The sequence below is a fragment of the Ursus arctos genome, unplaced genomic scaffold (genome assembly GCF_023065955.2).
Source record: "Ursus arctos isolate Adak ecotype North America unplaced genomic scaffold, UrsArc2.0 scaffold_24, whole genome shotgun sequence".
Lineage (NCBI taxonomy): Eukaryota > Metazoa > Chordata > Mammalia > Carnivora > Ursidae > Ursus > Ursus arctos.
Window position 1 is genome coordinate 41,111,143 of NW_026622919.1, and position 24,263 is coordinate 41,135,405.

Here is a 24,263-nt window from a genome sequence, read left to right on the forward strand (position 1 = left end):
CTGAGGGAGGAGGGCCAGGCGGGGGGGGGGGGGCGGCGCTGGGGAGGTTTTTCCGGAAGAGGAGGAGTAAGGTGGGAAATCTGACTTCAAAGAGAGATAAAAGGAGAGGGAAGTCAAAGGGAAGGTATCTGGGACAAGAAGGAAATAAAGCAGCCACAGTCAAACGGGGACAGGACACCCCTCAGCAACATCGATGGCGGATTCTTCCCCCAGGACTGCCAGCAACACCGTCCATGCCCCTGTGCCCACAGCCCACCAGAGGGCCCAACTGCAGGTGCCAGCTGCCTGGGAGCAGGCCAAGTGGATGGTGGTGAATGTGTGTAAGGAGAGAAAGGTCCAGGGGCGCCTGGGTGGCACAGCGGTTAAGCGTCTGCCTTCGGCTCAGGGCGTGATCCTGGCGTTATGGGATCGAGCCCCACATCAGGCTCCTCTGCTATGAGCCTGCTTCTTCCTCTCCCACTCCCTCTGCTTGTGTTCCCTCTCTCGCTGGCTGTCTCTATCTCTGTCGAATAAATAAATAAAAATCTTAAAAAAAAAAAAAAAAAAAGGAGAGAAAGGTCCAGAAGCTGTGCGCAGAGAAAGGGTGGGGCCCCCTCCCCACTCTGTCTCCTCTCAGACAGCCTCCTCTTTCATGTGCCAGCATCCCACCCCCACACACACACCCAGGTTTCAGCTCATGAAAAAGCCAGGGGGGTGGGCGGGGGCTGGCCCAATCAAGGGACCTGTCCTACAGGTTTGGGGGCTGGAGGGCAGACAGGAGAGGAACCAGCTGGGCACCCCCACAGCCAGCATTTCCTCTCACTCTTTGGTGCTCTGCACTGGGGCTGGGTAGAGTGTTCTCTGCTATGAGAAGAGGGGGAAATATACAAGTGAGAAGAGACTCTGGGATCCTTACAGATGGCAGAGAGACACCTAGGTATGTGCCCACCTCCACCTTGCCCAGAACACAGAAAATTCCCTTCTATGGGGCAAAGAGCGCAGGAAACACTCAAAACCAATATGTACAGTATCCCCAGGCCTCCCTTCAGGGAAGAAGTGGAGAGAAGGCCTCGTTTTCTGCTGAGAAAGCTTTGCCTCTGGCGACTCCACAGAAACCCAGTCCCCTGGGGCTGGCGTAGGAGAAAGCCAGCTCGGTCCTGAGCCACGCTTGCTTCCCCAAAGCCCACGCTTGGCGCTGAGTGCCTGGGATCTCCCATGGGCCTCAAGCCCCACCTGAGCCTTGATTTCTCACAATGTGTGAGCCTGAGATTCCCCCAGGGGGTGGGGAATAGCCAAGTCCCCCAGGAGGCGGACATAGGGGCTAGTGGTCAGGGCACATAGCTGGTCTGACTGAGGCAGAAGACGGGAGGTGGTGGGTTAGGGGCTGGAGAGTGGCTCCCATTCTCAGTTCTCATGATGAGAAGAGAAAAGATGGCCTCAGGACTGGGGCGGGGAGCCTGAGACCTCGTTCGAGACGCTGTACATTCGTGGGGTTAGGAGTCCTTTTGAGTACTGAGTGAAAGCACAGGGCCCTCTCCTTCCCCAACAGACTCACCCATACAAATTTACAGACAGTATCAGGAGCCTCTCAAGGTCCTCTAAGACCCTGACTGGGCCCTCAGGGTCCCGTGGGCTCTGACTGCGACCCTCTCCTCGGAAGCAGTGTGACGAACACCCAGAATCTCTGCTCACCACCCGGTCCCACCACAGCCTAGACGCCCTGACATTTCTCTCCCAAGTCAGAGGCAAGCAAACATCCAACTTTGCCCCTAACTTCCCTCTGGGCGTGAGTGGGCCCTGGGGCTCGCCGGCCTCGGCCTCGGCCAGGCAGCTGGGATGAGGCAGAGGGTCTGAGATGGGAGCTGGGAAGAGCACTAGCTGGTACAGGCCCTCTCTGCCCACAACATGCCTTGGAGAAGGTGCCATCCCGACGCCAGCAGCAGCCCAACCCCCGAGGGGCAGGAGCCTGCCCGGGAGACCGGGAGGGAAGCGAAGCCTCTGGCCGCAGGCTTCCCGGGGAGGAAGCTCGGCTGGCAGCCCCTGAGCTGAGAGATAGCTGGCGATGGGGAGAGGGTGAGTCAGACACAGCAAGAAACCAAAACCAGAAAAATGAGACAGAAGGAGACCACAGAAGACACAGAGAACAAGGCAAGAACCTGAAAAAGACAGAGCCAGGAACTGCCAGGGCCAAAAGGAACAGGGAAAACCATCAGAGACAAAGATACAGCCAGGGGGTGGGAAAGCGAAGGGGCAGGACTGTGACTCAGGAGACAGAGCCGAGAGAACAGAGGGGACAAGCAACACCAAGCCCTTTTTTGCAAGCATCCACGTCCGCCTCATACTGCCCACGAAGCCCCGGCACACGGAGCTCCCTCCCTCCCTGCTGACAGGTGGAGAGGTTCAGAACCCCCTCGCTGGCTTCCAAACGCCCTCCCTCCCACCACGGCCCTTGGAGCACATACGTGGACGCCACCCGTCAAGCCTCCCAGTCTGAGGAGAGAGAGGCAAGCGGGGCTCCTGCCCGTGGGAGGGACGCTCGCCTGACCCTCTGGCATGGAGTGACGCGGCAGACCGGCACCCGGGCCCGGGCGTGCCTGTCTTTCAGACACCACGTTCCATTCAGGTGAGGAATTGGGCTTGTGGGCAGGTGGTGGCAGCACGGCCTCACCGCGTCCTGCTTGCTCTTCTGGGGCCCCGGCAGCCCTGGGGTGGGGGGCCTCTGGAGTACTCTGCCTGCTGCCTTCCTGCTTTGTCCAGCTTTCCTCCCTTCTGTCTTCCCCACTCCCCACACCGGGATTCAGGCCAAGTTCAGGGCCACCTTCCAACCCACTCCCCCTCCTGACGTCACAGGGGTGTTCAGGGCTCTGAACGAGTCGGTTATTCAGAGGGAGGGAAGTCGAGTTTGCTGCAGGGGGGGAGGGCCAGCCATTGGGACGAGGGCGACCAGAGAGTGCGGGCCGGGCCCAACCGCCCTCCTTTAGCGACCGCTCACTCACCCGGCTCAGGCCCAGGCAGCAGCTGCTCTTTTCCAGGTCCAAGGACTCCAGCAGCTCCTCCACCGCCTGCAGAGAGAGGCCTCTGTCAGGGAGGCCAGGGCCGCCCCCGTCTCTGTGCGGGGCTTCGCCCAGGCACGAGTCCTGCCCCGGCCTCCACTGAGGCAGTCCGTTACTCATTCAACAAACGCTTTCGGTGGGCTTCCGCAGTGTCGGGCTCTCGATTAGATTCTGGGGACGTAAGGATGACCATGAGAGCAGTAAGTTCTCTTGCTGGGGAGTGAGACAGGTGAATTAGTGAAGTACACAGAGGAGGAGGCGCCTAAGTCAGACACGGGACCACGGGAGGCATCCTGGAGGAGGTGAGGTGTAGCTCGCGCGGAGTCTTCAGTTACAAGGAAGAATTAGCGGAAGTCGGGGAGAGGGCATTTTGGGAAGAAGGACGAGCGCGAGCAAAGGCACGGAAGCACAAGACAAGAGAACGCGCTGAGGAAACCTGGTAGTTGAGGAGGGAAGGGGGTAGGGCGGTTAGGGTACAACTAGAAAGGTGGCAGTAGCCAAAGGGGGGGCGCCTGTGTGCACCGAGAGCCCCTGGAGGGTTTGGTCAGGGGGGCAGGGGCGCATTTGCGTTTTCCAGCGAACCCTGCTGGCACGTGGGGGTGGGTGTGGGGAGAATGGACGGAGACCCCCTCAGGCAGCTACTGCAGGAATTCACAGGAGAGGAGGCTAGAGCCCGAAGGGTAGAAAGAGGTGGAAATGCTGGAGACGATAGAGCCTTGCACCTGCGGGTGCGAGGGGGCGCGGCAGACGACAGGGAGGAATCTAGGGACACCGGGTGGAGGTTTCCGACTTAAGTAGCTAACAGAAAACGGTGCCACTCTCCAAGGTCGGAAATGGAAGAGCTAGAGTCGGCTGGGGAGGGGACGGAATCAGTGTGGTCTGAACGTGCTGAGTTTGAGGTGCTGTAAGGCATGCAGGTAGAAAAGTCCAGAAAGAGCCAGATAGAAATGCACGCCTGAGGTTCAGGAGAGAGGCCTGGGTTACAGGTATTGATTTGGGAGTTGTCAACACCTACATGGTAATTGAAGTGATGGGTGTGAATGAGGTTGGCCAGGAAGAGGCCGTAGACTAGAAAGCACACACGGCCAAGGACAGCGCTGTAAGGAAGAGAGAGACCTGTACTTCAGGGGCAGGTGGCAGAAAGGATGCTCAGAGGGACAAAGGCAAAGCCAGGGGCGGCAGCAGAGAACAGAGCTGTCAAGAGAGTCAGATGTTGCCAAGCACAGTAAAGTGGCCATGAGCTCCGGCTACGTGGAGGGCGATGGGCGACAGAAGACCCGGCCCAAGGTGTCAGGGCCGGGATCCAGACGGCCGAGGGTGAAGGGATGGGGGGCAGTGGCAGGGTGGGGGCAGGCGAGCGACAGACCATAGTCCGGGGTGAGGGAAGGTTGATAGAAGCTCCTTTCCGAGCACACTATCTGCAGGGTGTTTCCCCACTGAGTGGAGAGAGCCAGTGGAGGAGAGGCTGAAGGAATGGGAGAGAGAACGGTTAGTGCAGATGGAGCAGGCCTCCGGGAATGGATTCCAAAGCACAGGAGGAAGGGACTGGACGAGGGGAGGGACACCTCTCCTACCCCAGACAGGAGTGCTGAGGAAGCAGGCACCCGAACAGAAGCGTACAGAAGGCAGAGGAGGAAGTTGGAGCCTCAATTTTATTACCGTTTAGAGGCAAGGCCAATTGCTGGGGAGATGACCTGGGAAGGCAGGGGAGCGGAGGACTGGAGGAGAAAGAGAACCGAACAGCAGGGAAGGAGCTTGGAATAGGGACCAGGGAGGGGTGGGGCATATGAAAAACCTGCTAGGCCACATCAAGAGCCCAGTTGAGGCTGGAGACCATGAACTGGTAGGACTTCAAGTCCACCCGGTTGTATATTTTTCTCCCCTAGCCCTTGGGAACCCTAAACTGAGGAAGGCAGATGCCCGGAGGCTGGCACTTCAGCATGGGGGTTGGGCAGGGCAGGTGCCATGGGAGGCGCAGGAGAGCTGAGGGTGATGGAGGTCAAATGACCGGAGGGCAGGACCATGGCATTGAGGCTGAGTGGAAAAGAAAGTCAGAAGGGAATGGACAGAGCAGAGAAAATACAGTGGGGTCCAGAAATGAGAGGTCTCAACAAAGTCAAAGAGCAGGTGTCCCGAGAGGAGGAGAGAAGTGAGATGCACAGGTTAGGAGGCTGTGGGCAGGGAAGGCCATGTTGGAATTTAAGATTTCCGAGGTGAAGTATTCCCAGGGGTGACGAGGTCCTGGGTGTAGCCGTGAGTGGGAGGCTGGAATAAAGGTCAGAGGTCAGAGAGAAGGGGGTGGGCCATCTACACGCACACCAAGGTTGCCCAGGACACTGGCAGGTCCTGGATGGAGGGAAGGATTCGAGGCCTCCGTGAATGTGGGTCTGTGACTCAGGAGGCAAGGGGAGGGGGGCTTTCTGGCCCATTCTGCAGAGCATTCTCCCTCTTAGGGAAGCCATCCTAAGGTCTGAGATGCCTTCAGAGTCAGGCCTGGCATCTGAGGCCGGAGCACAGGGAAGGAGGCTTCCTCTGCTCAAGGAGCCCTCTGGCTCCCTGAGGAGCTGCCTCTGGGGGTGACAGCCTAGGTGACAGCCCTGCGTTCAGCAGCCTGCACTGACAAGGGGCCCGGGAGCCTTCGGCTTACCCTGGCTCCAGGAGGCCTTGCCGTATCACTCTTGCCCCGAGGAGGGATGCTTGCCCCACCCCTGGACAGCTTCTTGCTGCAGGAACCATCCCTGATGTGGGAGTTAAGGCCGAAGGGCCCAGGGGCTACCGGTGGTAACACCCAGAACACTAGTTCTTATCTGCCACCTGGGAGGCTCTTAGAGGACCAGCTCACCAGAGAGCGGACACCCCCAACTCTGGCCTCCAAAGTGGGTGGGTCTTTTCTGATTCCTCTAGGCGACCGCCAGGATCCCTTCTCCCCTGGCTGCCACACGCCCCTGTGCTGGCCCTGGGCAGCCAAAACCAGGAGCTGGAGCAAAGGCTCTGGCTCTCTCTAGGGGACAAGGGGCAGCTGCTTGGAGGGGTCTGACCAGAAGGAAGGGGTCTGGTAGGGCTCTGGGGCCCAGACCTACCCGCCTTTCATCCACCACGATGTAGTTGCGCCCATGCTTCTTGGTCAGGTGTGGGGCCAGGACGTCGAAACGGCGGCGGAACTCGGAAAACACCATGTGGTCAGGGTAACCTAGAGAGAGGGCAGCCCAGAGCCATGTCTGGCGGTGCTCTGTCTGCTCCCAGCATGCCAGATGGCCGTTTGTGCCCAGGTCCCACGCGGGGACAGTCACCGGAAGGGGCAGAAGCTGCTGGGGGAGGACAGCCTGAGGCTGAGGCAGGCCTGGGAAAGGAGGGTGGAGAGGGAAGAGGCAGGGGTGCGGGAGGGGGGGGCTGCCCTCCAGCTGGAACTGCAAGGTTACAACGGGAATGGATTCCTTTAGAGGGGAGCAGGCACCTTGTCAGTGAGGTGTGCGAAGAGGGGACAGCTGCCCACTTGGAAGCGAAGCTATGGAGAAGAAAGATGCTTTCCTCCAGGTCTATGACTCTGCTATACCCAGAGAGAACAATGTCTTCAGGACTTAACACGGAAAAAGAAAATTGGGCCACAGAGAGTAGCCGAGAGGAAAAGTGCACGGGCTTGGGGGTGGAATCCTGGCCCTGGCTCTTGGCACCATGTGACCTTGGACGAGTCACTCAACATCTCTGACTCTTGCTTTCCTCATCTTTCAAGGGGGGACCTGCTGCTTACCTTGCACGGTAGTCATGGGGTTTGAATGAGAAAATATGTGGAAAGCATGGCTTGGCTCCTGTGGTGGGTGTTCAGTAAAATGCTCCTTCCTTTCCTCAGTCCCCTGAAGCAGGGTACAGAAAGGGTGCCCTTCCTGCTCCCATCCTGACCTTGAGCCCTAGGCCGGCTGACCTAAAGACTTCTAGATTTCCTTCCCCTGAAGAGCATTACCTCTAGTACAGACCTCCCTACTGTGTAGGCTTGAGGCCAGGACAAGGGTCAGATGGCTTCTGGTTTGGAGCAAGGTCAGGATGGTGGCTGGTAGGAAGTCACCCTGAGCCACCTGAGGGCGCCAGAGCCCGCGGGAGAGGACTGAGCGACCCACTCATACACATTCACAGAATTTCAAACCGGAAAGTGGTCTTAGGCCAGATCCAACGCATCTTCCAGGCATGGGAACTGAGGCCGAGGAGGTGGACCGACGGGCTTGCTCAAGGTCACAAAGGCTGCAGCTGGAGGCAGAGCTGGACTCCAAACCCGGGCTCTTGAGAGCCCGTCGGGGGCTCGCTCTGCTACACCGGCCTCGCTAGCTCCGGGAAACCCTCCAACTGGGAGATGAGGCTGATGCATGTGCCCGATAATTGAAACAGGAGGCGGGGGCCGCTGAGGGGCCAAGACAAAGTAAGCTATTGATTGTATCTGAATTGCAATTAAATTGATGGGCCAGGATAGCAGGTCTGGATGCCTGGCATCTTAATTAATCATCAGCACTATCGATGGTGGCTGGGGGCTGGGCGAGGGGAGGGGGGGCCTGCTGCTGCTGCTGGCCTCATCGATCTGCTTGTTTGAGTAAAGCACATTGATTTTGGTTCAGAGCGGTAACAATCTGGTTTTGAAATAATAAACACCAACTCCATATCAAGACGTGGGGACAGATCGATGATTTATTTCGAGCAGGGCAGGGAGCCTGTTTTGTGGCTTTGGCTGCTAAGGAAAAGTGATGGTGTCCATGGGGTTGCCTCAAGGGGACCTTATGGGCAGGTGGGACCCTGCCAGTTCTAGCAAAGGAAAAAAGGGCAGAGATCTGGCAGCCCATAACTTCTCAGGCAAATGAAACCCTACTCGAGAGGCATGAACTCGGAAGCTGGTCCACGTGGGTCGAATCTCGCTCTGCCACTCATGAGCTGTGTGACCTTGGGCAAGCTACTTAACCTCTCTGAGCCTCAGTCTCCTCATCTGGGGACGGTAATAGTACCAACATCTCATGAGATTGTTGTGAGGATTAAACGAGTAACGTGTATGATGGGTTCAGAACGGTGCCTGGTATACCATAAATGCTCTAACGACATGGAGCAGTTGACCCTTGAACAACATAAGTTGCACCCCATGCAGTCGAAAATCCAAATATAACTTTTAACTCCCCCCAAAAACTCAATGACTAATAGCCTACTGTTGACCGGAAGCCTTACTGATAACGTAAACAGTTGACGAACCGTTACTGTATGTGATGGGTCGGAAACACGGTATCGTTGCAGTGAAGCAAGCCGGAGGAAAGCAAATGTCATCCAGGAAGGCAGAAGGACGAGAAAATACGTCCATCGTACTGTACTACAAAAAGCCCGCACATGAATGGACCACACAGTTCAAACCCGAGTTGGTCAAGGGTCAACTGTGCTATTACTCTCACCCTTTTCAATCCCTCCTCCAGATGGGTCCATAAAAAGGGTCTGGCTGGCCTTTCTTGGGAATTTTAAGTACCTCAGAAAGATTTAGCACCTCATTTCTCATTGGGGGCTACGGCCCGGCCCGCTCTCGGAGGTAGTCAGAGCCACTGAGCAGATGGCGCGAGGTGGGCACAGGTCTGCTGCTGGGGGCAGAGCAGGGAAGGGGGGAGAGGGAGCTGTGCGGACAGGGCCCGTGGGGCAGGGCGGGGAGGGGATGGACAGGACGGAATACAGAGGGAGAGGAGGAAGAAGGGAGTCAGCCAGGAGGAAAGAAAGAGAAAGGAACAGACGGGGCTGGAGAGAGCCGCACAGAGCAGGCACCAGAGCAGACAAGAGGTCTAGGGCCAGTGCAGAGACAGGAGGGGAGCAGCACCCATTTGGGTCCCATTTGGAAGGTGGGGAGGGGCAGGAACGGCGCCAGAAAACAGAGGCAGAGTCGAGAGGGAAGGAGGCCCCACCTTGGCGGAACATGCGCATGGCGTCCAGCAGGCGGGAGCCCCGGAGCTGCGCGCGGAGCAGGGGCACGTCCAGCTGCAGGAGCCCGGCCTCGCAGTGGTCGCCCGAGGGCAGGTCCAGCTCGCTGCTGCTGCTGACGCGGCGGGAGGATGCGGAACGGGGCTCCCCGGCCCAGCCCTCTGCTACGGGCAGGAAGCAGTGGACGAAGTGCAGCTTTGATTTCCTGATGGTGTCAATGAGGGCGTCCTGCCAAGGGGAAAGGGACAGGCCTCAGTGGATTCTGATGGCCTGGCCCGTGCCCAGGACAGCATCTCTGCTCCTCACAGGACGGCAGGTGTCCCGCTGCTGGCCGAGACATGCCAAGCCTGGACAACTCCACCCTCATGAGGCCCGGGGGCCACTCGGGCAGCAGCACTGAACAGAGGACCCACCAGTGGCGAGCGAGTCAGAGGGGGATGCTGAGTGGGTACCGGGCAACCTGGTGTGCCCAGAATGGCCAGAGGAGCCCCGAGAGGGCCCTGGCGCCTGGGCAGGCACACTCACCACCTGCAGCTTAATCTGGATGCACAGTGACTTCTTCTTGACAGCCGCCATGCCCGTCGTGAAGGTCTTCCGCATGCTGGTGGCCCGGCGCAGCGCCAGCTGTGAGCCACCCTCCAAGCCCGCGATGGAGCCTGACAGCACCGTGGCGCTGCCTGCCCGACCCAGAAACAGGTTGCTGATGATTTTCCTACCAGAGGTGGAAGGGCGAAGGAGGGAAAGAAGTCACTTTGAGAGACTACTAGAGGGTGTCCTCCCAGTTCCTAGGACACCCCCAAATCCCTCGTATTGCCACGGCCAGGGGCCTGGCTTATCTGGCCTGGGGCTGCATGCCCCACACCCTAGAGAGAAACTGCAGGGAAATCTACAAACAGGAAGAAGAGTAAACCAGTGTGGGGCACAGGGGGCAGAAGTGCGACCTTCTCTTCTCCATCACCAGGGAGGGCAGAGGTCCAGGGTGCCAGGACAGATTGAGCCCAACACTCCCTACCATACCACATCATCTGTGTATGACATCTACTGGTTGTTAGCTGTCCCCCAGCCCCCGGCCCCCAACTGGGCAGGGAGTTTTGTTTTATTTACTGTCATCTGTCACGTATCTAAAAGAGCAGGCACTCAATAATTATCTGCTAAATAAACAAATGGATGACAGGCCTTATGTGACTGAGGGGTTTCTAAGGCTATTCCTGCCTTCTTTTAAAGTTTTTTATTTGTATCTTATTTTATTTTACTTTTTTAGTAATCTCTACACCCAATATGGGGCTTGAACTCACAACCCTGAGATCAAGAGCTGCACGCTCTTCTGACTAAGCCAGCCAGGCGCCCCATTTTTTAAGTCTTTTGTTTGTTCGTTCATTTGTTTGTTTTTGTTACTCCTGCCTTCTATGAAGAACGTGGAAGTGCCATTCGAATTTCAAACTATAGGTCCCTCCGACCATGTCCATCCCACTTCTACTCCAGGAGGCCACCCCCGGGCCCTCAAGACCGACTGGCCTTGGCTGTCCCCTCTCAGGGAACAGAGGCTATCCACCCTGATGGTGAGGGGGTCTCTGAGACCAGGAAGCCCAAAGCCAGCCCCGGGGATGGGACGTGGGCAGGGTGAGCGGTGCTCTTACTTCTGGGAGTCCTGCAGGAGCCGGGGGGCGTTCTGGGTGGCCGGGTTCTGTTTGGTGTAGCTCAGCCAGCCTGCCACGTCGTACTCGACCCAGTTGGTACCATGGCTGTGGCCCAGCAGAAAATGGTGCGGCTTGCTGCTGCGCAGGAGGGCGCTTTGGCCTGAGTGTGGGAGTAGGAAGGTTCAGATCATCAGGGCACAGGCCCCAAAAAAGCCCAGGGACTCAGTGAGCCCTTCCAGGCAGTACCTTCTAGACCCATATAGGTGGGTCCCCTGGAAAGGAAGCAAGGGAGCCCTCCGGGGGAAACAAGTACCTTCTTTGTCACCCTCCTGGGGGCCATAGTAGGAGAAAAGCCGCTCCAGGAGGGCGTCCTCGGTGGCCCCTGGCACCAGCGCCTCCTCTTCCAAAAGCCACAGCAGGCCCCTCGCCTGGTCGGTGCGTGCCAGCGAGCGGACCTGTGGAGAAGCGAAGAAAAGCCACGGTGTCCCACGGAGCCCTGGCCCAGCCACGCACTATAAACTTGCTACACATACGCACGCGCACCGCGGCTCCTGCCACTCGCAGCTGACACCTTGTGCGGCAGCTGGGCAGCAAGGGGAAAGAGGGAGCCGGACAGAGGTTAGAGAGAGAAGCCCACAGCAAAATCTCCTTCCTAGGAATTGTGTCCCAAGTCACCAAAGGCTGAAGGCTTTCCGTGAACCACCCTCATCCTCTGAGAAGTCACAAGGGCCTTGGGTGAGCCCATGGTGCCCTCGCTCCCTGGGCATCACCTCCCAGGCAGATTAGACGAGATAAAGTCTGGAAGGCCCCGGGCAGGGGGCATGGCCCAAAGCAAGCTCTCAACCAGCGATGGCTGTGGGGTTAACCCTGGTCCTCCTGTGGGGGCATCCCAGAGAGGGCTCCGAGCACGGCAGGTGGGACTCCTGCAGGGTCAGAAACTCAAGTGCCGAAATCGTAAGGCTGGTGGCTTAGGAGATGTAACAGCTGGAACGGGCCGAGTCGGGATGACAGCATAGCACGTGTCCCCATCCACAGGGAAGGGCCGTCCATCAGCTGCAGCCAACCGCTGTTCTGGAAGAACGCTGGCCTAGCGTTGGGAAACCCTCCAGCTTTTCAAGAGAATTCTGATTTCTAACACCCTATGCGGGCCACACAAACCAGGCCTGTGGCTGTTTCTGGTCTGAAGGTACCTTTTCCATGGCATTTCCAAGACTTCCTTGAGCAAGAAGGCTGAAACCTTTCCTACACTCCATTCTTGCCTGGCTTTTTGGGACTGGGGGAACAAGCGAAGTAAGAAAAGTGCCATTTTCCCTTTCATTTCACCCAGCTGCCTGCATCTCCCCCCACCCCACGGCTGTCCAAGGGAGTCAGTGTGACTACCAGGAGGAAGCAGAATGTGGCCAAGGACGGAGGGGGAGCTAAGGTTTCAGAGTGGCTGGGGCTCCATGGCAGGACTGGGCAATGAAACCACTGGACAGTGAGTGGCAGGCTCAGCACCGAGGGGCCCCTGTCCCCAGAGATGCCAAGGTCCATCAGACAGGGAGAGCAAAGAAGGGAAGCGATAGCCAAGTCCCATCCGAACACACTATCTGACACACTGCCCCTCCTTGGCCACACAGACTGACTGCCCCACATCTCCTGGGAATGGCAAAGGCTCTCAATGGAGGCCGGCATGGGAACCAGGTGTCAGGAAAAGAAAAGCCAGCTTCCCTGGGGGCACATGGAACTTGGGCACTTAAGTACTTGTCCTAAGGGGGACACTCACTCTCCCCGGGGCCCCACCCCCTTGCTAGCACAGCAGGGCCTGCCCACAAGGAAGAGGGAAGAGGAGGAGGCCGGGGTCAAAGCAGAGGAGGGGAGCAACAGCCTAGCAAAAATGCCAATTGTCTAGTAAAGTGCCTTCTGAAACTTCCCTAACTGAAGACAATCAGCAAATGCCAAGTGCTCACCAGGCCAGCCAGGCCCCCAGGCAGCAAAGTGCCCAAGATCCTCGCCCAAAGTGTGACAGAGCCTGTCCCTAAGGTTGAGGCGTGAGGGCTCACATTTAGAGCGAGGCATACATTCCCTATTTGCACAGACTCCTCGCCCGCTCTGCTTGGCTGCACCAGTCTCTTGGGGACAGCAGGAGGAATGACTATGTCCTCTGGGTCCAGCCCAGCCCTCACCATCAAGGAGGAGACAACAGGGCTCCTGGCAGACACATGTGGGGCTCAGCCAGGCACAGGACAGGGCCTGAAGAGGAGGGAGCAGGTGTGCCCCCTCCCCCGCCCCCGCTTGGACCCCTGGGGGCTGGGGCTGGCACTGCACTAGGGCAGAAGGAAGTGCCCCCTCCCCGGCCAGAGCAGCCGAGCAGCAGCAGCTTACACAGCGAGGGCTCGACTGAGGCCAAGGGACAGACAAGGGGAGAGAGGGTCAGCCCAGGCCCTCGCTGGAATTCCTACCAGGGACTGATGGGAGGCTTGGTCCACAGCTGCCACAGAATCACCCACAGCTGGCTCCAAGTCGTCAAATGCCAGCTCAATGTTCTCCTAGGAGGGAAGGCAGAGAGGTAGTGAGCACTGGCCACTCGAGGGGTGCAGCCCTATGTGAAGGCCAGGAGGGGGCGCTGGGCTAGCAAGTCCACCCTTCCTTCCCTCTCAGGAGCTCCTCCCCTCCAGCAGCCCCTAGGAACAAAAGTTCACCACCTCCCAAGGCACCACGTGGCCTTTTTGGACAGCTAAAATTCGTTTAACCTTCTGTAACCCTGAGTGAAGGTCCCCTATTCCTGTTACTTGCACCAGCTGACGAGACGACGCGGAGTAAGCCTACTCTCAACTTCACACAATCATCCTTGAAACACCTGCAGACAGCTGTCATTTGCTTCCTGAATCTTCTCTCATCCAAGATAAATATCCTCCCTAGTTCATTCATCTTACCTGCCCATGAGGTAGGATTTCTACATCTTGTCCCATCCGGGACACTCTTTTATGGAGGGGCCCTACATAATCAATCACCATCTTAACAGATCAGGAGCCAGGGAACCAGGGAAGGCCGGGCCCGACCCCCATGGAGGCAGGAACTGCGTGGTGGCAATTCACGGGGCCTAGTGGGCGCCTTGAGGGCGGGCAAGGAGGGGCTCTCAGGGGCCCCGAATGCATCTGCAGCTTCTTGGACAGCAAACTCTCTGCAAAGTAAGGATGTAGTCTGGGGCAGGACAAGACTACTACTCCGGGATGCACAGGGAGACAGAAATGACAAAGAGCAAAAGCAGGGAAGGGAGCCACCCACGGGGAAGGTGGGGTCTTCCCTCTCCACAGATGTCCTCCCTGTGGGAGCCAGGAAGCTGAGGCTGGGGGGCAGGGGCCAGGGGGTGGGCAAGGCAGAGGCAAGGTCAAGTGCTACCTCCTTGTATCTTTCTAACTCCTGCACAAAGGTGCGCTCGTGGAAGAGTCTCTGCAGCCGGTCCTGGGCGTAGTTGTGGCACAGTTCCTCAAAGGAGGCTCCGCGGGCGGATCCACCCTGCTCAGGGTTCTGGAAGCCCGGCGTGTCCACAATCATCATAGAGCAGAGTGAGTGCTGGCTGGACTTGAGAGCCCTTCACAGGAAGAGCCTGGGTCAGGGCTGGCCAGGGCAGTACCGCCGAACAGGCCCCACGGGTCTGCCCGTGGTACCCAGGCAGCCCCGTTCTGCCCCAAGCCAAATCTCCATCCCTGCCTAGGTGCCCAGGACCCTGATGGGGAGGACGTGCCTTTCCTCACCCGTGAGGACAGTGAGCCCTCTGCTGGTGGAGAATGGCGCTGTCTCAGCGATCCCACCAGCACTGAGGCATCAACTCCCCCTTTGTCACGGCAGGAGGCTGGTCAGCTCCTGGGCCCTGCCTGGCACTCACCTGTTCACCAGGGAGACGAGAAGGGTGAAGAGCTCACTGTAGAGGCCAGACGCCATGCCCTCTAAGCACTCCAGGGCACTCAGTTTGGGGCCTGCGGGGCAAGAGCATCAGCTCTACCTCTGGCCCCCTGGGGATGCCCATGGGGGTGGGGTGTGTGCTTTCTAGCTACCCAAGGTCAAGTCAGCATGGGGCCCTGGGGCTGGGCCTCTCCCTCTGATGGAAGCATCTATTCACCCCAGCAGTCTCCCCATGCCAGAGCAGACAGCAACAAGGCCTGATGGGGCCTCCCAATCACAGCCATCAGCCAAGGGGCTCCGGGCACCTGTGCCGTCTCCCAGGCTGCTCTCCTCGGGGCCTTGGCGGAAGGAGGTGGAGCGCTGCAGCGTGCCGCCCTTGTGCTGGTGCTTGAAGATGGCCGAGGACAGCTCCTCCAGGCTGCAGCCCAACAGGTATGCGGCCTTCTGGGCCCACTCGTGGCGGGCAAACTGCTTGCGCCCAGCTATGGGGTAGAAAAAAAAGGATCTGGCATCTTGGGTCTTTCTCCTTAGTCCACTTGGTGACCGCTACGCCCTTTGGCTCCCATGGCCAAGAACTGGGGAGTGAGCATCTTCTGGTGTTAAAACCAGCCCTGATGACACCAGAAGGGCTTTAGGCAAAACAGGGACAGCCAGAGGCTGCCAGCACTTCCTGTGTCCCTTGCAGGCCGGAGAGAGAACGAACAGGTCCTAAAAGAGGAGGGAACTCCACACCGCTGCCACCAGAGGGCACGCAGGCAGCTCTGAACATCTCTTCTAGAGGGCTTGGCCTCAGGGGTGCCCGCTTGGGGGAGGACAGTCAGAGGATGAGCCAGCCCCCCTGTGATGAGCACAAGAACCACTTGCACCCATGGGGGCCACATCACGAGAGAGTTCTAGTGCCTCCCCCTTCCGTGAATACATCAGGACCCTCTCCCTTACCTCCAGGCGTCTGCCAGGGGAGACCACCAACACCCACACCCACCCATGGCCCAACAGTGGGGAAGTGGAAGAAGCCGCGGGGGGGAAGGGAACAGCCCACGCAGACAGACGCGCCTCAGCCAACATGTGTCTAATCACAGCAATTAGGGAAAGCTAACAAGAAACAAGGTTTTACCTTCGGCAGCTTCTGTAAGGCAAAGGACCAGCATGCAGCATGCAAAGAAAAACAGCGTGTTAGCAAACAGTCATCAAGTGAGCCCGCCAGGCCCACGGGAAGGGACTGTGGAGGGGCGTGTGTGGGGGGGTGGTTTGTGAGGATGAGCAGGCGAGAAAACGGAGCCACATTCAGACTCAGAGATGCAAAAATATACACAAGCGCACACACACAATCTCAAAGGAGTATGTCTACGGATGTCATCACGCTCACACACACACACACACACACACACAGACCTACGAAGACACCACACATGTACACACCCGCACATGTGCACACATACACACATCCTTTGGAACATACTGGAAGCTCTGACGAGGTAACAGAGCCTGCTCAACAAGGTCCCTGAGCTGACACACCCAGATCTGTCCGCTGGCGGACAGAGTACAGGGTTATAGGGAACCTGGTCTCGTCACCTCCTCAGAGGGAAAGAACTTTCTCAAGACACAGCCGCACGCCTACCCGCAGGCCCACCTACACAGTCTGGAGACAACTTCCTTAACTCTGAGCCTGCTTCCTCTTTGGCGGGGATGCAACCTGCTGGGACTGTAAGGAACCTGACACCTGCTCCTCCCGGCGCCCACCCGCCCACCCACCAGTCTTCCTCGCTCCTGCTGAGCAGCCTGGAGCCCTTCCCATCCCAGGGGAAGAGGAAGTCAAGGCCCAAGGCGCTGTTCAGAGGCAGCATCCCTCTGAGAAAGGGGAGGAAGGGGTGAAGAGGTGCTCCGAGTGCCCACCCATCCACGGAATCTCAGAGGAAGGCAGCAGAGCTCTTCCAAGCCAGACCAAGCTCCAGCCATCCACAAGCCCCCAAGTCCCAAGTGCAGAAGCTGCAGCCCATTTGTTACCACGGTGCCTGCTGCCCCCTAGTGGTCTCCACCCTGCCATGCAAGAGGAAGAGACGCCTGCTACCAAATCCGTGAAGTGAAGGCAGGAAAACTGGCCTCGGAAAGCCGCAAGACGGCAAGCCCACCCTACCCCGTCTAAGCCCCACGGAGGGCATCCTGAGGGGTCCCAGGATATGGAGGCAAAACGAGTCGGAGCAGCTAGGCCTGGGATGCTGAGAAGCCTCACGGCCAGCAGGCGCCCTCTCCACCCTCAACCAGGGGCTTCTCCCAGGCCAGTCCCCTCCACTCGGACAGAACAAGCCCAGTCCCCAGAGAGAGCCCGGGGTCAGCACCAAGACGGGACAAGGTGGCCTCTACCCCCCAGGGAGGGGCCAAGGTCAGTTACCCGCTTGCTCCTCGGGGGCCTCTGTCAGGAAGGGAATAAGAAGGAGAGTTATTTCAGGGGGACTGCTCTGAGTTAGACCTTTTTCTTCCCCCTCAGCCTCCGAACCACCGCCCCCCTGCTCTTCACAGTTCTCGGCATCACTGCCGTCCAAGGCCGGGGCAGAGATGCTTCTCCGGGTGCTCGGAGCCTTCTCTGAGGTGGGGGACTGGGAAGAGGCACAAACAACAGAGGGGTGTCTGCTAAGAGAGAGGTCTGTGCTGGGTGAGGACGAACGGAGCGGCAGGGCCTCCACAAGCTCTCCGGGGCGATAAGCTGCGCTGTTGGGACCCATTGCACGTTACCTTTGGTGGCGCCTGCAGCCCCCAGGTGGTAGATGGCGGCCAGGATGAGCCAGCAGGCTTTCTGTTCATCTGGGGAGATGCCCAACACCTTCATGGCGGTCTGCAGCTTACTGAACTGCTGAGCCGCCTTCTGCTTCTCCTCCGGCTGCAGGGACAGACGGGCACGCTGGCACTGCATCTCGGAGGGGCTGTCCCTGCTGGCATACCCCCATGCTGCTGGGCCCTCAGGGAGGGAGAGGCTAGGGAGAGCCGCCCAGCTAGAGCCAGGATCCTGCTCCTCCCAGGGGGCGCTCCAGGCCGCTTGAAGCGGCCCCTGCTCCCAAGGCCCAGGACTGCCAACCCCGGCCCCACAGGCCCCTCACCTTGGCCAGTGGCACAATCCCAAACACATTGTTCTCTGCCAAGTGGTTCAAGTGGAGCTCTGTCCTAGGGGTACAAATGAGGCATCAGCACAGTGCTTGGTCCCCATGCCAAGGGCCATCTCCCTACCAGGGTGGAGACAGATGGATCCAGCTTCCAGACTCTGAGTTTTGTCTGCCCATCATACCCTGCTATCAGGCCAGCCGCCGCTGCCTTCCCTAATTGGCCTGGACGCCTGATCAGAGCACTAGCCTCCCTAGGACAGGTCACCGGAGATGCTCCGGTGAGAGTGTCAGCCAGACCCCTGAAAGAGGGCAGCGTGAGTCAAGCCAGGACAGAGACCATGCTCTCAGAGACAAGAAGAGCTAAGGAGGATGATACCCCAGGGCTGCTTGCTCGGCCTTATCATTTATCCTTTTCCCACAGAACAAAGACAGCAAGTCTGAAGGTCCAAACGGAAGAGCCTGGCAGACGAACCATGCTAGGGAGCAGGGAGGGCCAGCCTGGAGGGTGCTGAAAAAGGCTCGGGGCTTTCGGCTCCAGCGTGGACTCCAACAACCGCTCAGCCCCACACTAGCTGTGCGACTACAGGCAAGTCCCCGAGCACCCGCATCTTGCCCTGCTTTCCTCTGCGGACCTGGTTTCGGGGATAGCAGAGGTCCTAGCAAGGCCCTGGGGACACCGGAGGGTCAATTCTATGCCTGGGGCTTGGGAGCTCCCGTCAGCTCACTGTCCCGTCACCTTGGAGCCTCATATGTGGCAAGCATACGATAAACAGACGGGATGGGATGCAACCAGATGACGAGACCCAAGAGCCATCGGTGAGCTGGAGTCCAGAGCACCCCCCCCCCCAATTTCCTTGGCCCCATCTCACCTGAGGGTGCCATCCCCACAGGCCAGCAGATAGTAGAAGACATTGAACGTGGCCTCACCCGCTGGGCGTCGAGCCACACGCAGCTTCTCCAGAAGCATCGTCTACAGCACGGGAGGGTATGGGCAAAGAGGGTGTTGCCGGGTCAAGCTCCTCCCACCCCACACCAGAAAGAACTGGGCCCCTGGGAACAAGCGGCTACCGCTCACTCCCCACCAGAGGCCAGCGCCAGGAGGAAGAAGACGGGCCCAGCTCCCGGAGGGGCCCTGCTGCCCTGCCCAGGCCCCCGGCACAGACTTCTTAGGGAGCTGGGCCCTTCGTAGTGAGATGTTTCATCTAGCCTGCGAGGGGACCAGCCTCGGCTGGACCTTACTTTACTGACAAGTCAGTCTTAACCTGGGTGAAATTAGCCTGAGAGAAGCCCCTGAACACAGGGCCAGGGCCCCAGAAGTAGGGTGCGGCCAACCCCAGGGGTGTGCAGGAAGCTGAGCCATGCCCCAGCCAGGGCAGGAGGCAGGGGGCGCAGAAGGCTTGGGGGACAGAAGACACGGTTGGGGGGGGGGGCAGAAAGGTGAAGGTCCAGAGTGGAGCCAACCAGCCCTGCTAGAGACAGGGTCCATTTTGTTGGGGTAGAATCCCAGGAAAATGAGGCACAGGAGAGAGCCTAGTTTCTAGGGCCTGAATCCAGGCAGCTGATCTCTTACTACCCTGAAGGTCCCTCACCTGGATGGAGGCTGAGGCCACCTGGCCAGCTTGGTCGAAGTCCAGGGAGAGGATCTGGGAGAAGCGGGTAGCGTTGCCGTTCATGATGGTGGGGCTGTTCCCAAAGGCTTCCAGAAGGCTGTACAGAGCCTGCCACTTCTCCACTGCAAAAGACAGGCCGGGGCCATCAGGAAAGCCTCCAGACACCCAGTGCAGGCCTATTCCGCCAGCACGCAGGCTCGGAGTTACTCCTACCAGATTGGCCGGGACAGAGGGGTTTTGAGGGGCACAGAGAAGCCAGGGAGAAAAAGGGCAGCACCTACGAGGCACTTCCATCCCCACCCCCTCTCAGGTTTTCCAGGAGTCCTATCTCACCGGAGAACACCTTGTTCCCACTGGTGCCCGCGATGGTGGCCAGGTACTGCACCAGATGCTGGCAGCTGGTGGTCTTGCCGCTGCCGCTGCCTCCCAGGAGGATGACAGACTGGTCCTGGCGGCTCATCAGCATTGCCCTGTACGCGGTCTGGGCCACGGCATAGATGTGGGGCGCCATGTCCTCCCGCCGACACCCCTTGAACATGTGCATCACCTTGGGGGGGAGGGGGAGGAAGATGGAGGGGAGGGGTAAGGCTCTTAGCTGGTCCCACTTGGACACCCCTTACTCCCAAGGTCCACCTTTGTGGGCCTTTCACTGCAGGAGGGCCGAGGCCATGCATGGAAATGCAGATTCTAGCCCAATCCTGGCCTCTGTTAGAGGTTAGGTGGAGGGCCTCCTGTTCCCACCCCCTGAAATGACTCCTCTTCCCAAGGTCAACTGCGAGAGTGGACAGGAGCCCAGCGGGAAGCCAAGGGGAAAGGGCAGAGCCAGGGAAGGTGGGGTAGGCAGTACACGGCTGGGTCCACGAGGCAGCATGGTAGCCCGGGGTCGCCGCACCTTCTCAGAGTACACAGCGGGGGCCCCGCGGGGGCTGAGGACGAGCAGGCTGGGGCCGGCGTACGTGTGCAGCAGGCTGGCACCATAGCGCTGGCGCAGCGTGTGGAGGACGCTGGACTCATTGAGGTATACCAGCGAAGCCAGATCTTCTAGACGGTCGCAGGAGGGAGCATTAGCCTGTGTGACAGGACAGGCGGGCAGGCACTGAAGAAGCAGAACCTGCCCGCCCTGCCAGTGGACAGGCCTGTCCTGCCCAGCCTACTTCCTGTGCCCTCCACCTGCAAACCTTCTCCACATCGTCCTCATCCACATCCAAGATGGCACCGTCGTGGTCTAGCTTCACGCGCACCTTCCCTTCTGGCGCGCTGAGCTCCTCAGATTTGAGCTGACTGCCTACAGAGCGGGGACAGACCATCAGACACAAAAGCCTGGGAACCTTGGCCACCCTCTTCGGGCCCTTTGTGATCTTGCCTCCTCCCCACTATGTCCCTGACCTCTCCTCACTCACCACCCAGGCCTCACCGGACCCAGATGGCACACCCAGCCCTGAAAACTGAGAGGCCCAGGCATTTGTCCCCTGGGTCTCCCCAGACTCACCCAGTGAGAAGCCTTCCTTATGGACCAGCCACACCTTCTCTGTCTCATACCAGGCCTCCTCAGCGGCAATCTGCTCTTCTGTCTTCACCTATCGGGGTGGGGGGGGGGATACATAGTCAGTCCTTGCTCTGGAAACAGAGTCAGGAGAGAGGAGACACGTGAGGGGAAGTGCTTCCAGATGAGCCACTGGGTAAGGGGGATAGTGGGGGGGAGATACAGAACAGGAGACATCGAGGTGTCAGAGGAAGAAGGTGGGGAAGCAGGGAATGGGGGTGGTCCTGAGGAGCCCTGAGGACGAGGACACAGTTAGGGACCATGCCAGCCTTGAGGATCTGGAAGACGGGGACACTCAGAACTCGAGCCCAGAAGAGACCAGACCACAAGAAAGCAAACCAGGTTCTACCTTCAGCCACCCTCTTCCCCACCTCCCCACGGAGCCCACAGGGTCGGTGTCCTGAGCCCACACACTGCCCGCTGGGCCGCCGCCCACGGCTACTGTGACCTCTCATGCCCAGCTTCTGCCTTCAGCCGACTAACAGGCCCTCCTTCACCAAGCTGGGAAAGGGCGCTTCCTCAAGACCTGAGGAGAGAAGTGTCTACGGAGGACTCTGGGCTACAACGTGGTGTGTGCGTCCTGAGTCCTAGCCTCGGCCCGGCCTTCCCCCCAGAGGACGCTGCACTGGATGTGTACCAGCCTCCCCACTCCTCCTTCAGGCCTCCTCGGAAGGACAGGAGAAGGCCACACAAGGGCATGAAACAGCATGGCCAGATACGTGAGGGGGGGCGGGGAAGGGCACAGCAAAGGCTTGCGTGCCACGTGGATGGGCACTGGAGTGGCCGCGAGCTACCGTCAGTCTCTGAGAGGGGACCTGAGGCCGAGGCGCAGACACTGCTTTGTGTCACTGAGCCTCTGGGTGGGGGATCGGGAAGGACAAGGAAGCATAGTAAGTCTTTTCTTTGTCACATTTCTTGGAGCCAAAAGAAAGAGAGACCCGGGTTCTGTTCCCAGGTTGGATCCGGGCTTCAGGTAACTCCCTCTCCCTTGCTGATGGCCCTTCCCTGCTCAAGAGAGAAACCTGGACTACACGTGGTCCCCGGGCTCTGGGAATCATGACCAGTGAAACCACCCTTCAAACAGGACGATCGCTATGGGGCTGGCAACATTTTAAATTGTTAAATGAAGACATTAAAAAAAAAAAACGGGGGTGGGTGTCTGGGTGGCTCAGCGGTTAGGCATCTGCCTTCCGCCTGGGTCGTGACCCCAGAGTCCTGGGATCGAGCCCTGCGTCGGGCTTCCCACTCATCGGGGAGCCTGCTTCTTCCTCTGCCCCTGGCCCTGCTTGTGCTCTCTCACTCTCGCTCCACTCTTTCTCTCTAAAATAAATAATCTTAAATAAAATAAAAATTAAAATTAAAAAAAGCTAATTTCTTTATTATTTGAAGAAATGTAACTTTGTAAAAAAACCACATTGTTTTTTTCTCAAATCACATGATACAGGTGAAAACCTTTGTCTTGAATGGACACGTTTTGTGGGTCAGGTGTTTGGAACCTAACAAACGAGGGGAAATCAAAGGGTCCTGGCCTAGAATCAATCCTTTAGAATGAATTCAAAGATAGGTTTCCCACACTGGCCAGCAGGTGGAGCCAGAGAATGCCACATCTTCAGGCTAGGGAAGGAGGGTGGGGAGGTGAGAGCGGCTCAGCCTTTCAGCTTTCTCTACCCAGAGTGAGCAGAATCGAAACACTTAGAAACCAGAACTCTTGCCAGGCCCTTGGGCTCCAGTGGTTAAAAACCATGTGCCACAAGGCCAAACTCGAGTGGTGACACCCCGTCTAGACACTCCCCAGGGGCCTGACACAGAACTGCCCCATCTCAAACTTCTGGCACTGCCTCTTCCAAGGACCCCCCCAGACACACGGTGGGAGCCAGAAGGGGAAAGAGGCCTTACACTCCAGCACGAGGCCCGAGCACAGACGCCAGCCCAGGTACGGACCAGGGGTGGCGGGTGGTCGCTGGAGGAAGCGGAGGGCTCCTGAGGGGGGCAGGAGCACCCTACCTGGCTGTGGGCAGGAGAGGCGGCCTCAGGGTCCAGCTGCCAGCAGTAAGCAAAGAACAGAGAGAGAGAGAGAGAGAGAGAGAGGGGTGAAGACAAGCAGACCGTTGGCATGTTCCCTTCAGCAAGTACTCTGAGCTAGGTGGGTGGGCTCTCTCTGGCTGCCCAGGATGGAGGGCGGAGGTTGGAAGGACTCAAGTGCCAGGATGGGCAGATGAACTGTGCCCTGTCCAGGAGAGGCCAGACCCTGAAGGAGAGGCCCAGCTTGCCGGAGAGACACCTGTTATCATCAGATGTCTCAGAGAAGACGCTCCGCTAAGTCATTCACTGTGGCCTGGGCAGGAGTGTGCCTCTTTGCCTCTGGCCACAGTCTCCCCTGGGTGGGACAACCCATGCATCCTGAACTAAGCTCTTCTATGAGCTTGCCAGGTCAGGCCACCTCCCTACAACCAGGGCCTGGCCCCGTGCATGGCTCTGGCCTTATCTCCAGGGCATTGGTCAACCTGACTCCCCTGTAGCCAGCAGACCCCAGAACGGGGCTGTCCCTGGTCTCCAAACACACACAAAGGTGCCACCCCCAGTGCCAAAGGCTGTCCTTCAGAGCTGTCACCCCTGCGCAGAACAACATCACAGAGCATGTCTCATAGAACAGGACCACTAGCAGCCCCAAGTCCAGGACCCCTTCCTCAATCCCCCACTGTGCCCTGCACCGCTCGCAGACAGCCACATCGCCCCATGGCGAGCAGAGGCACCACGCCACTGGGTCCACCTGCCCATGAACCAAAGGACTGTGGGCAGGCCCTGTGGCCAGACTTGACCTGTCTCTGTCCGATTACTTAAAGACCTTTCTGAAGGAGAAGTGGAGTCAGTCAGGCCTTGGACCTGGCCTATAAGGAATAAGCAGGGAGTTAACAGGCCCCAACCTGTCTGAAGAGCCAGTGTATCAAAAGAGGGGAGAGTGAGCTCCCTACCTCACCACCCACCAGGCCCTGGCACTAAGCCATGTCCTCCAGGGCAAGAGAATGGGGCCAGAGAAGGGGCTGGATCCTCAGCCAAGAGAGGTTCCCTCCCATGGGCACAGGGTTCTGGGTCCCCTGGAGGGACAGATCTCACTGCTCAGACCCTCCACAGAGCCCTTCTCTTATTTCTTCAGGTGAGAAGGCCACGTGAGGGCCCCCACACTGCCATGAGGCCATCCTTCCATAGTTGGATGCCCCCCCCCACCCCCCTGACACCCCCAGTCTGGCTGCCAGGAGGAGCACCAGGGCCTGGGGAACCATACACGAGAGGTGGCATTACAGAAGCTGTGAAGATCCTCTCAAGCCGCTGCTGGGCCTCCTCTGCGGGGGTCAGCCGGACCTCAGGGGCAGCTCCTGCCTAGAGGTTAAACCACCATTAGTCCTGGCCTGGGGTGAGGGGGAGTGGGGGCACAGCATGCCAAGCTTCTGGCTTAGGGAGCTGCTGGGACCCAGTGGGCAAGTGAAGTAGGGTCAGGGAGGCAAGCCAGGCATCAACGTGAGTTTTTAAAGTTTATC

At 58.6% G+C, this 24,263-nt stretch overlaps 1 protein-coding gene across 21 annotated transcripts in view; it reads right to left on the reverse strand.

Annotated features, from left to right (window-relative positions):
- The window catches only part of MYO18A (myosin XVIIIA), a 93,758-nt gene that overhangs the window by 25,700 nt on the left and 43,795 nt on the right, over positions 1–24,263 (reverse strand). For 9 of the 21 annotated variants that reach the window (XM_057317830.1, XM_057317826.1, XM_057317828.1 and 6 more), the window contains 18 exons: positions 20,674–20,761; positions 20,363–20,469; positions 20,077–20,253; positions 19,518–19,731; positions 19,164–19,306; positions 18,444–18,544; positions 17,572–17,635; positions 17,210–17,354; positions 14,785–14,961; positions 14,463–14,553; positions 13,976–14,168; positions 13,036–13,122; positions 10,908–11,049; positions 10,595–10,754; positions 9,483–9,669; positions 8,942–9,185; positions 6,113–6,222; positions 2,976–3,041 (listed from right to left, as the gene is read on the reverse strand). In XM_057317830.1, coding sequence (XP_057173813.1) covers positions 2,976–3,041; positions 6,113–6,222; positions 8,942–9,185; positions 9,483–9,669; positions 10,595–10,754; positions 10,908–11,049; positions 13,036–13,122; positions 13,976–14,168; positions 14,463–14,553; positions 14,785–14,961; positions 17,210–17,354; positions 17,572–17,635; positions 18,444–18,544; positions 19,164–19,306; positions 19,518–19,731; positions 20,077–20,253; positions 20,363–20,469; positions 20,674–20,761 — 2,496 coding nt within the window. Of the gene's footprint in view, positions 1–2,975; positions 3,042–6,112; positions 6,223–8,941; positions 9,186–9,482; positions 9,670–10,594; positions 10,755–10,907; positions 11,050–13,035; positions 13,123–13,975; positions 14,169–14,462; positions 14,554–14,784; positions 14,962–15,593; positions 15,606–16,868; positions 16,890–17,209; positions 17,355–17,571; positions 17,636–18,443; positions 18,545–19,163; positions 19,307–19,517; positions 19,732–20,076; positions 20,254–20,362; positions 20,470–20,673; positions 20,762–22,731; positions 22,768–24,027; positions 24,106–24,263 lie in introns of those variants that run through there. The other 12 variants (XM_057317825.1, XM_057317827.1, XM_057317816.1 and 9 more) reach the window with 3 other exon arrangements.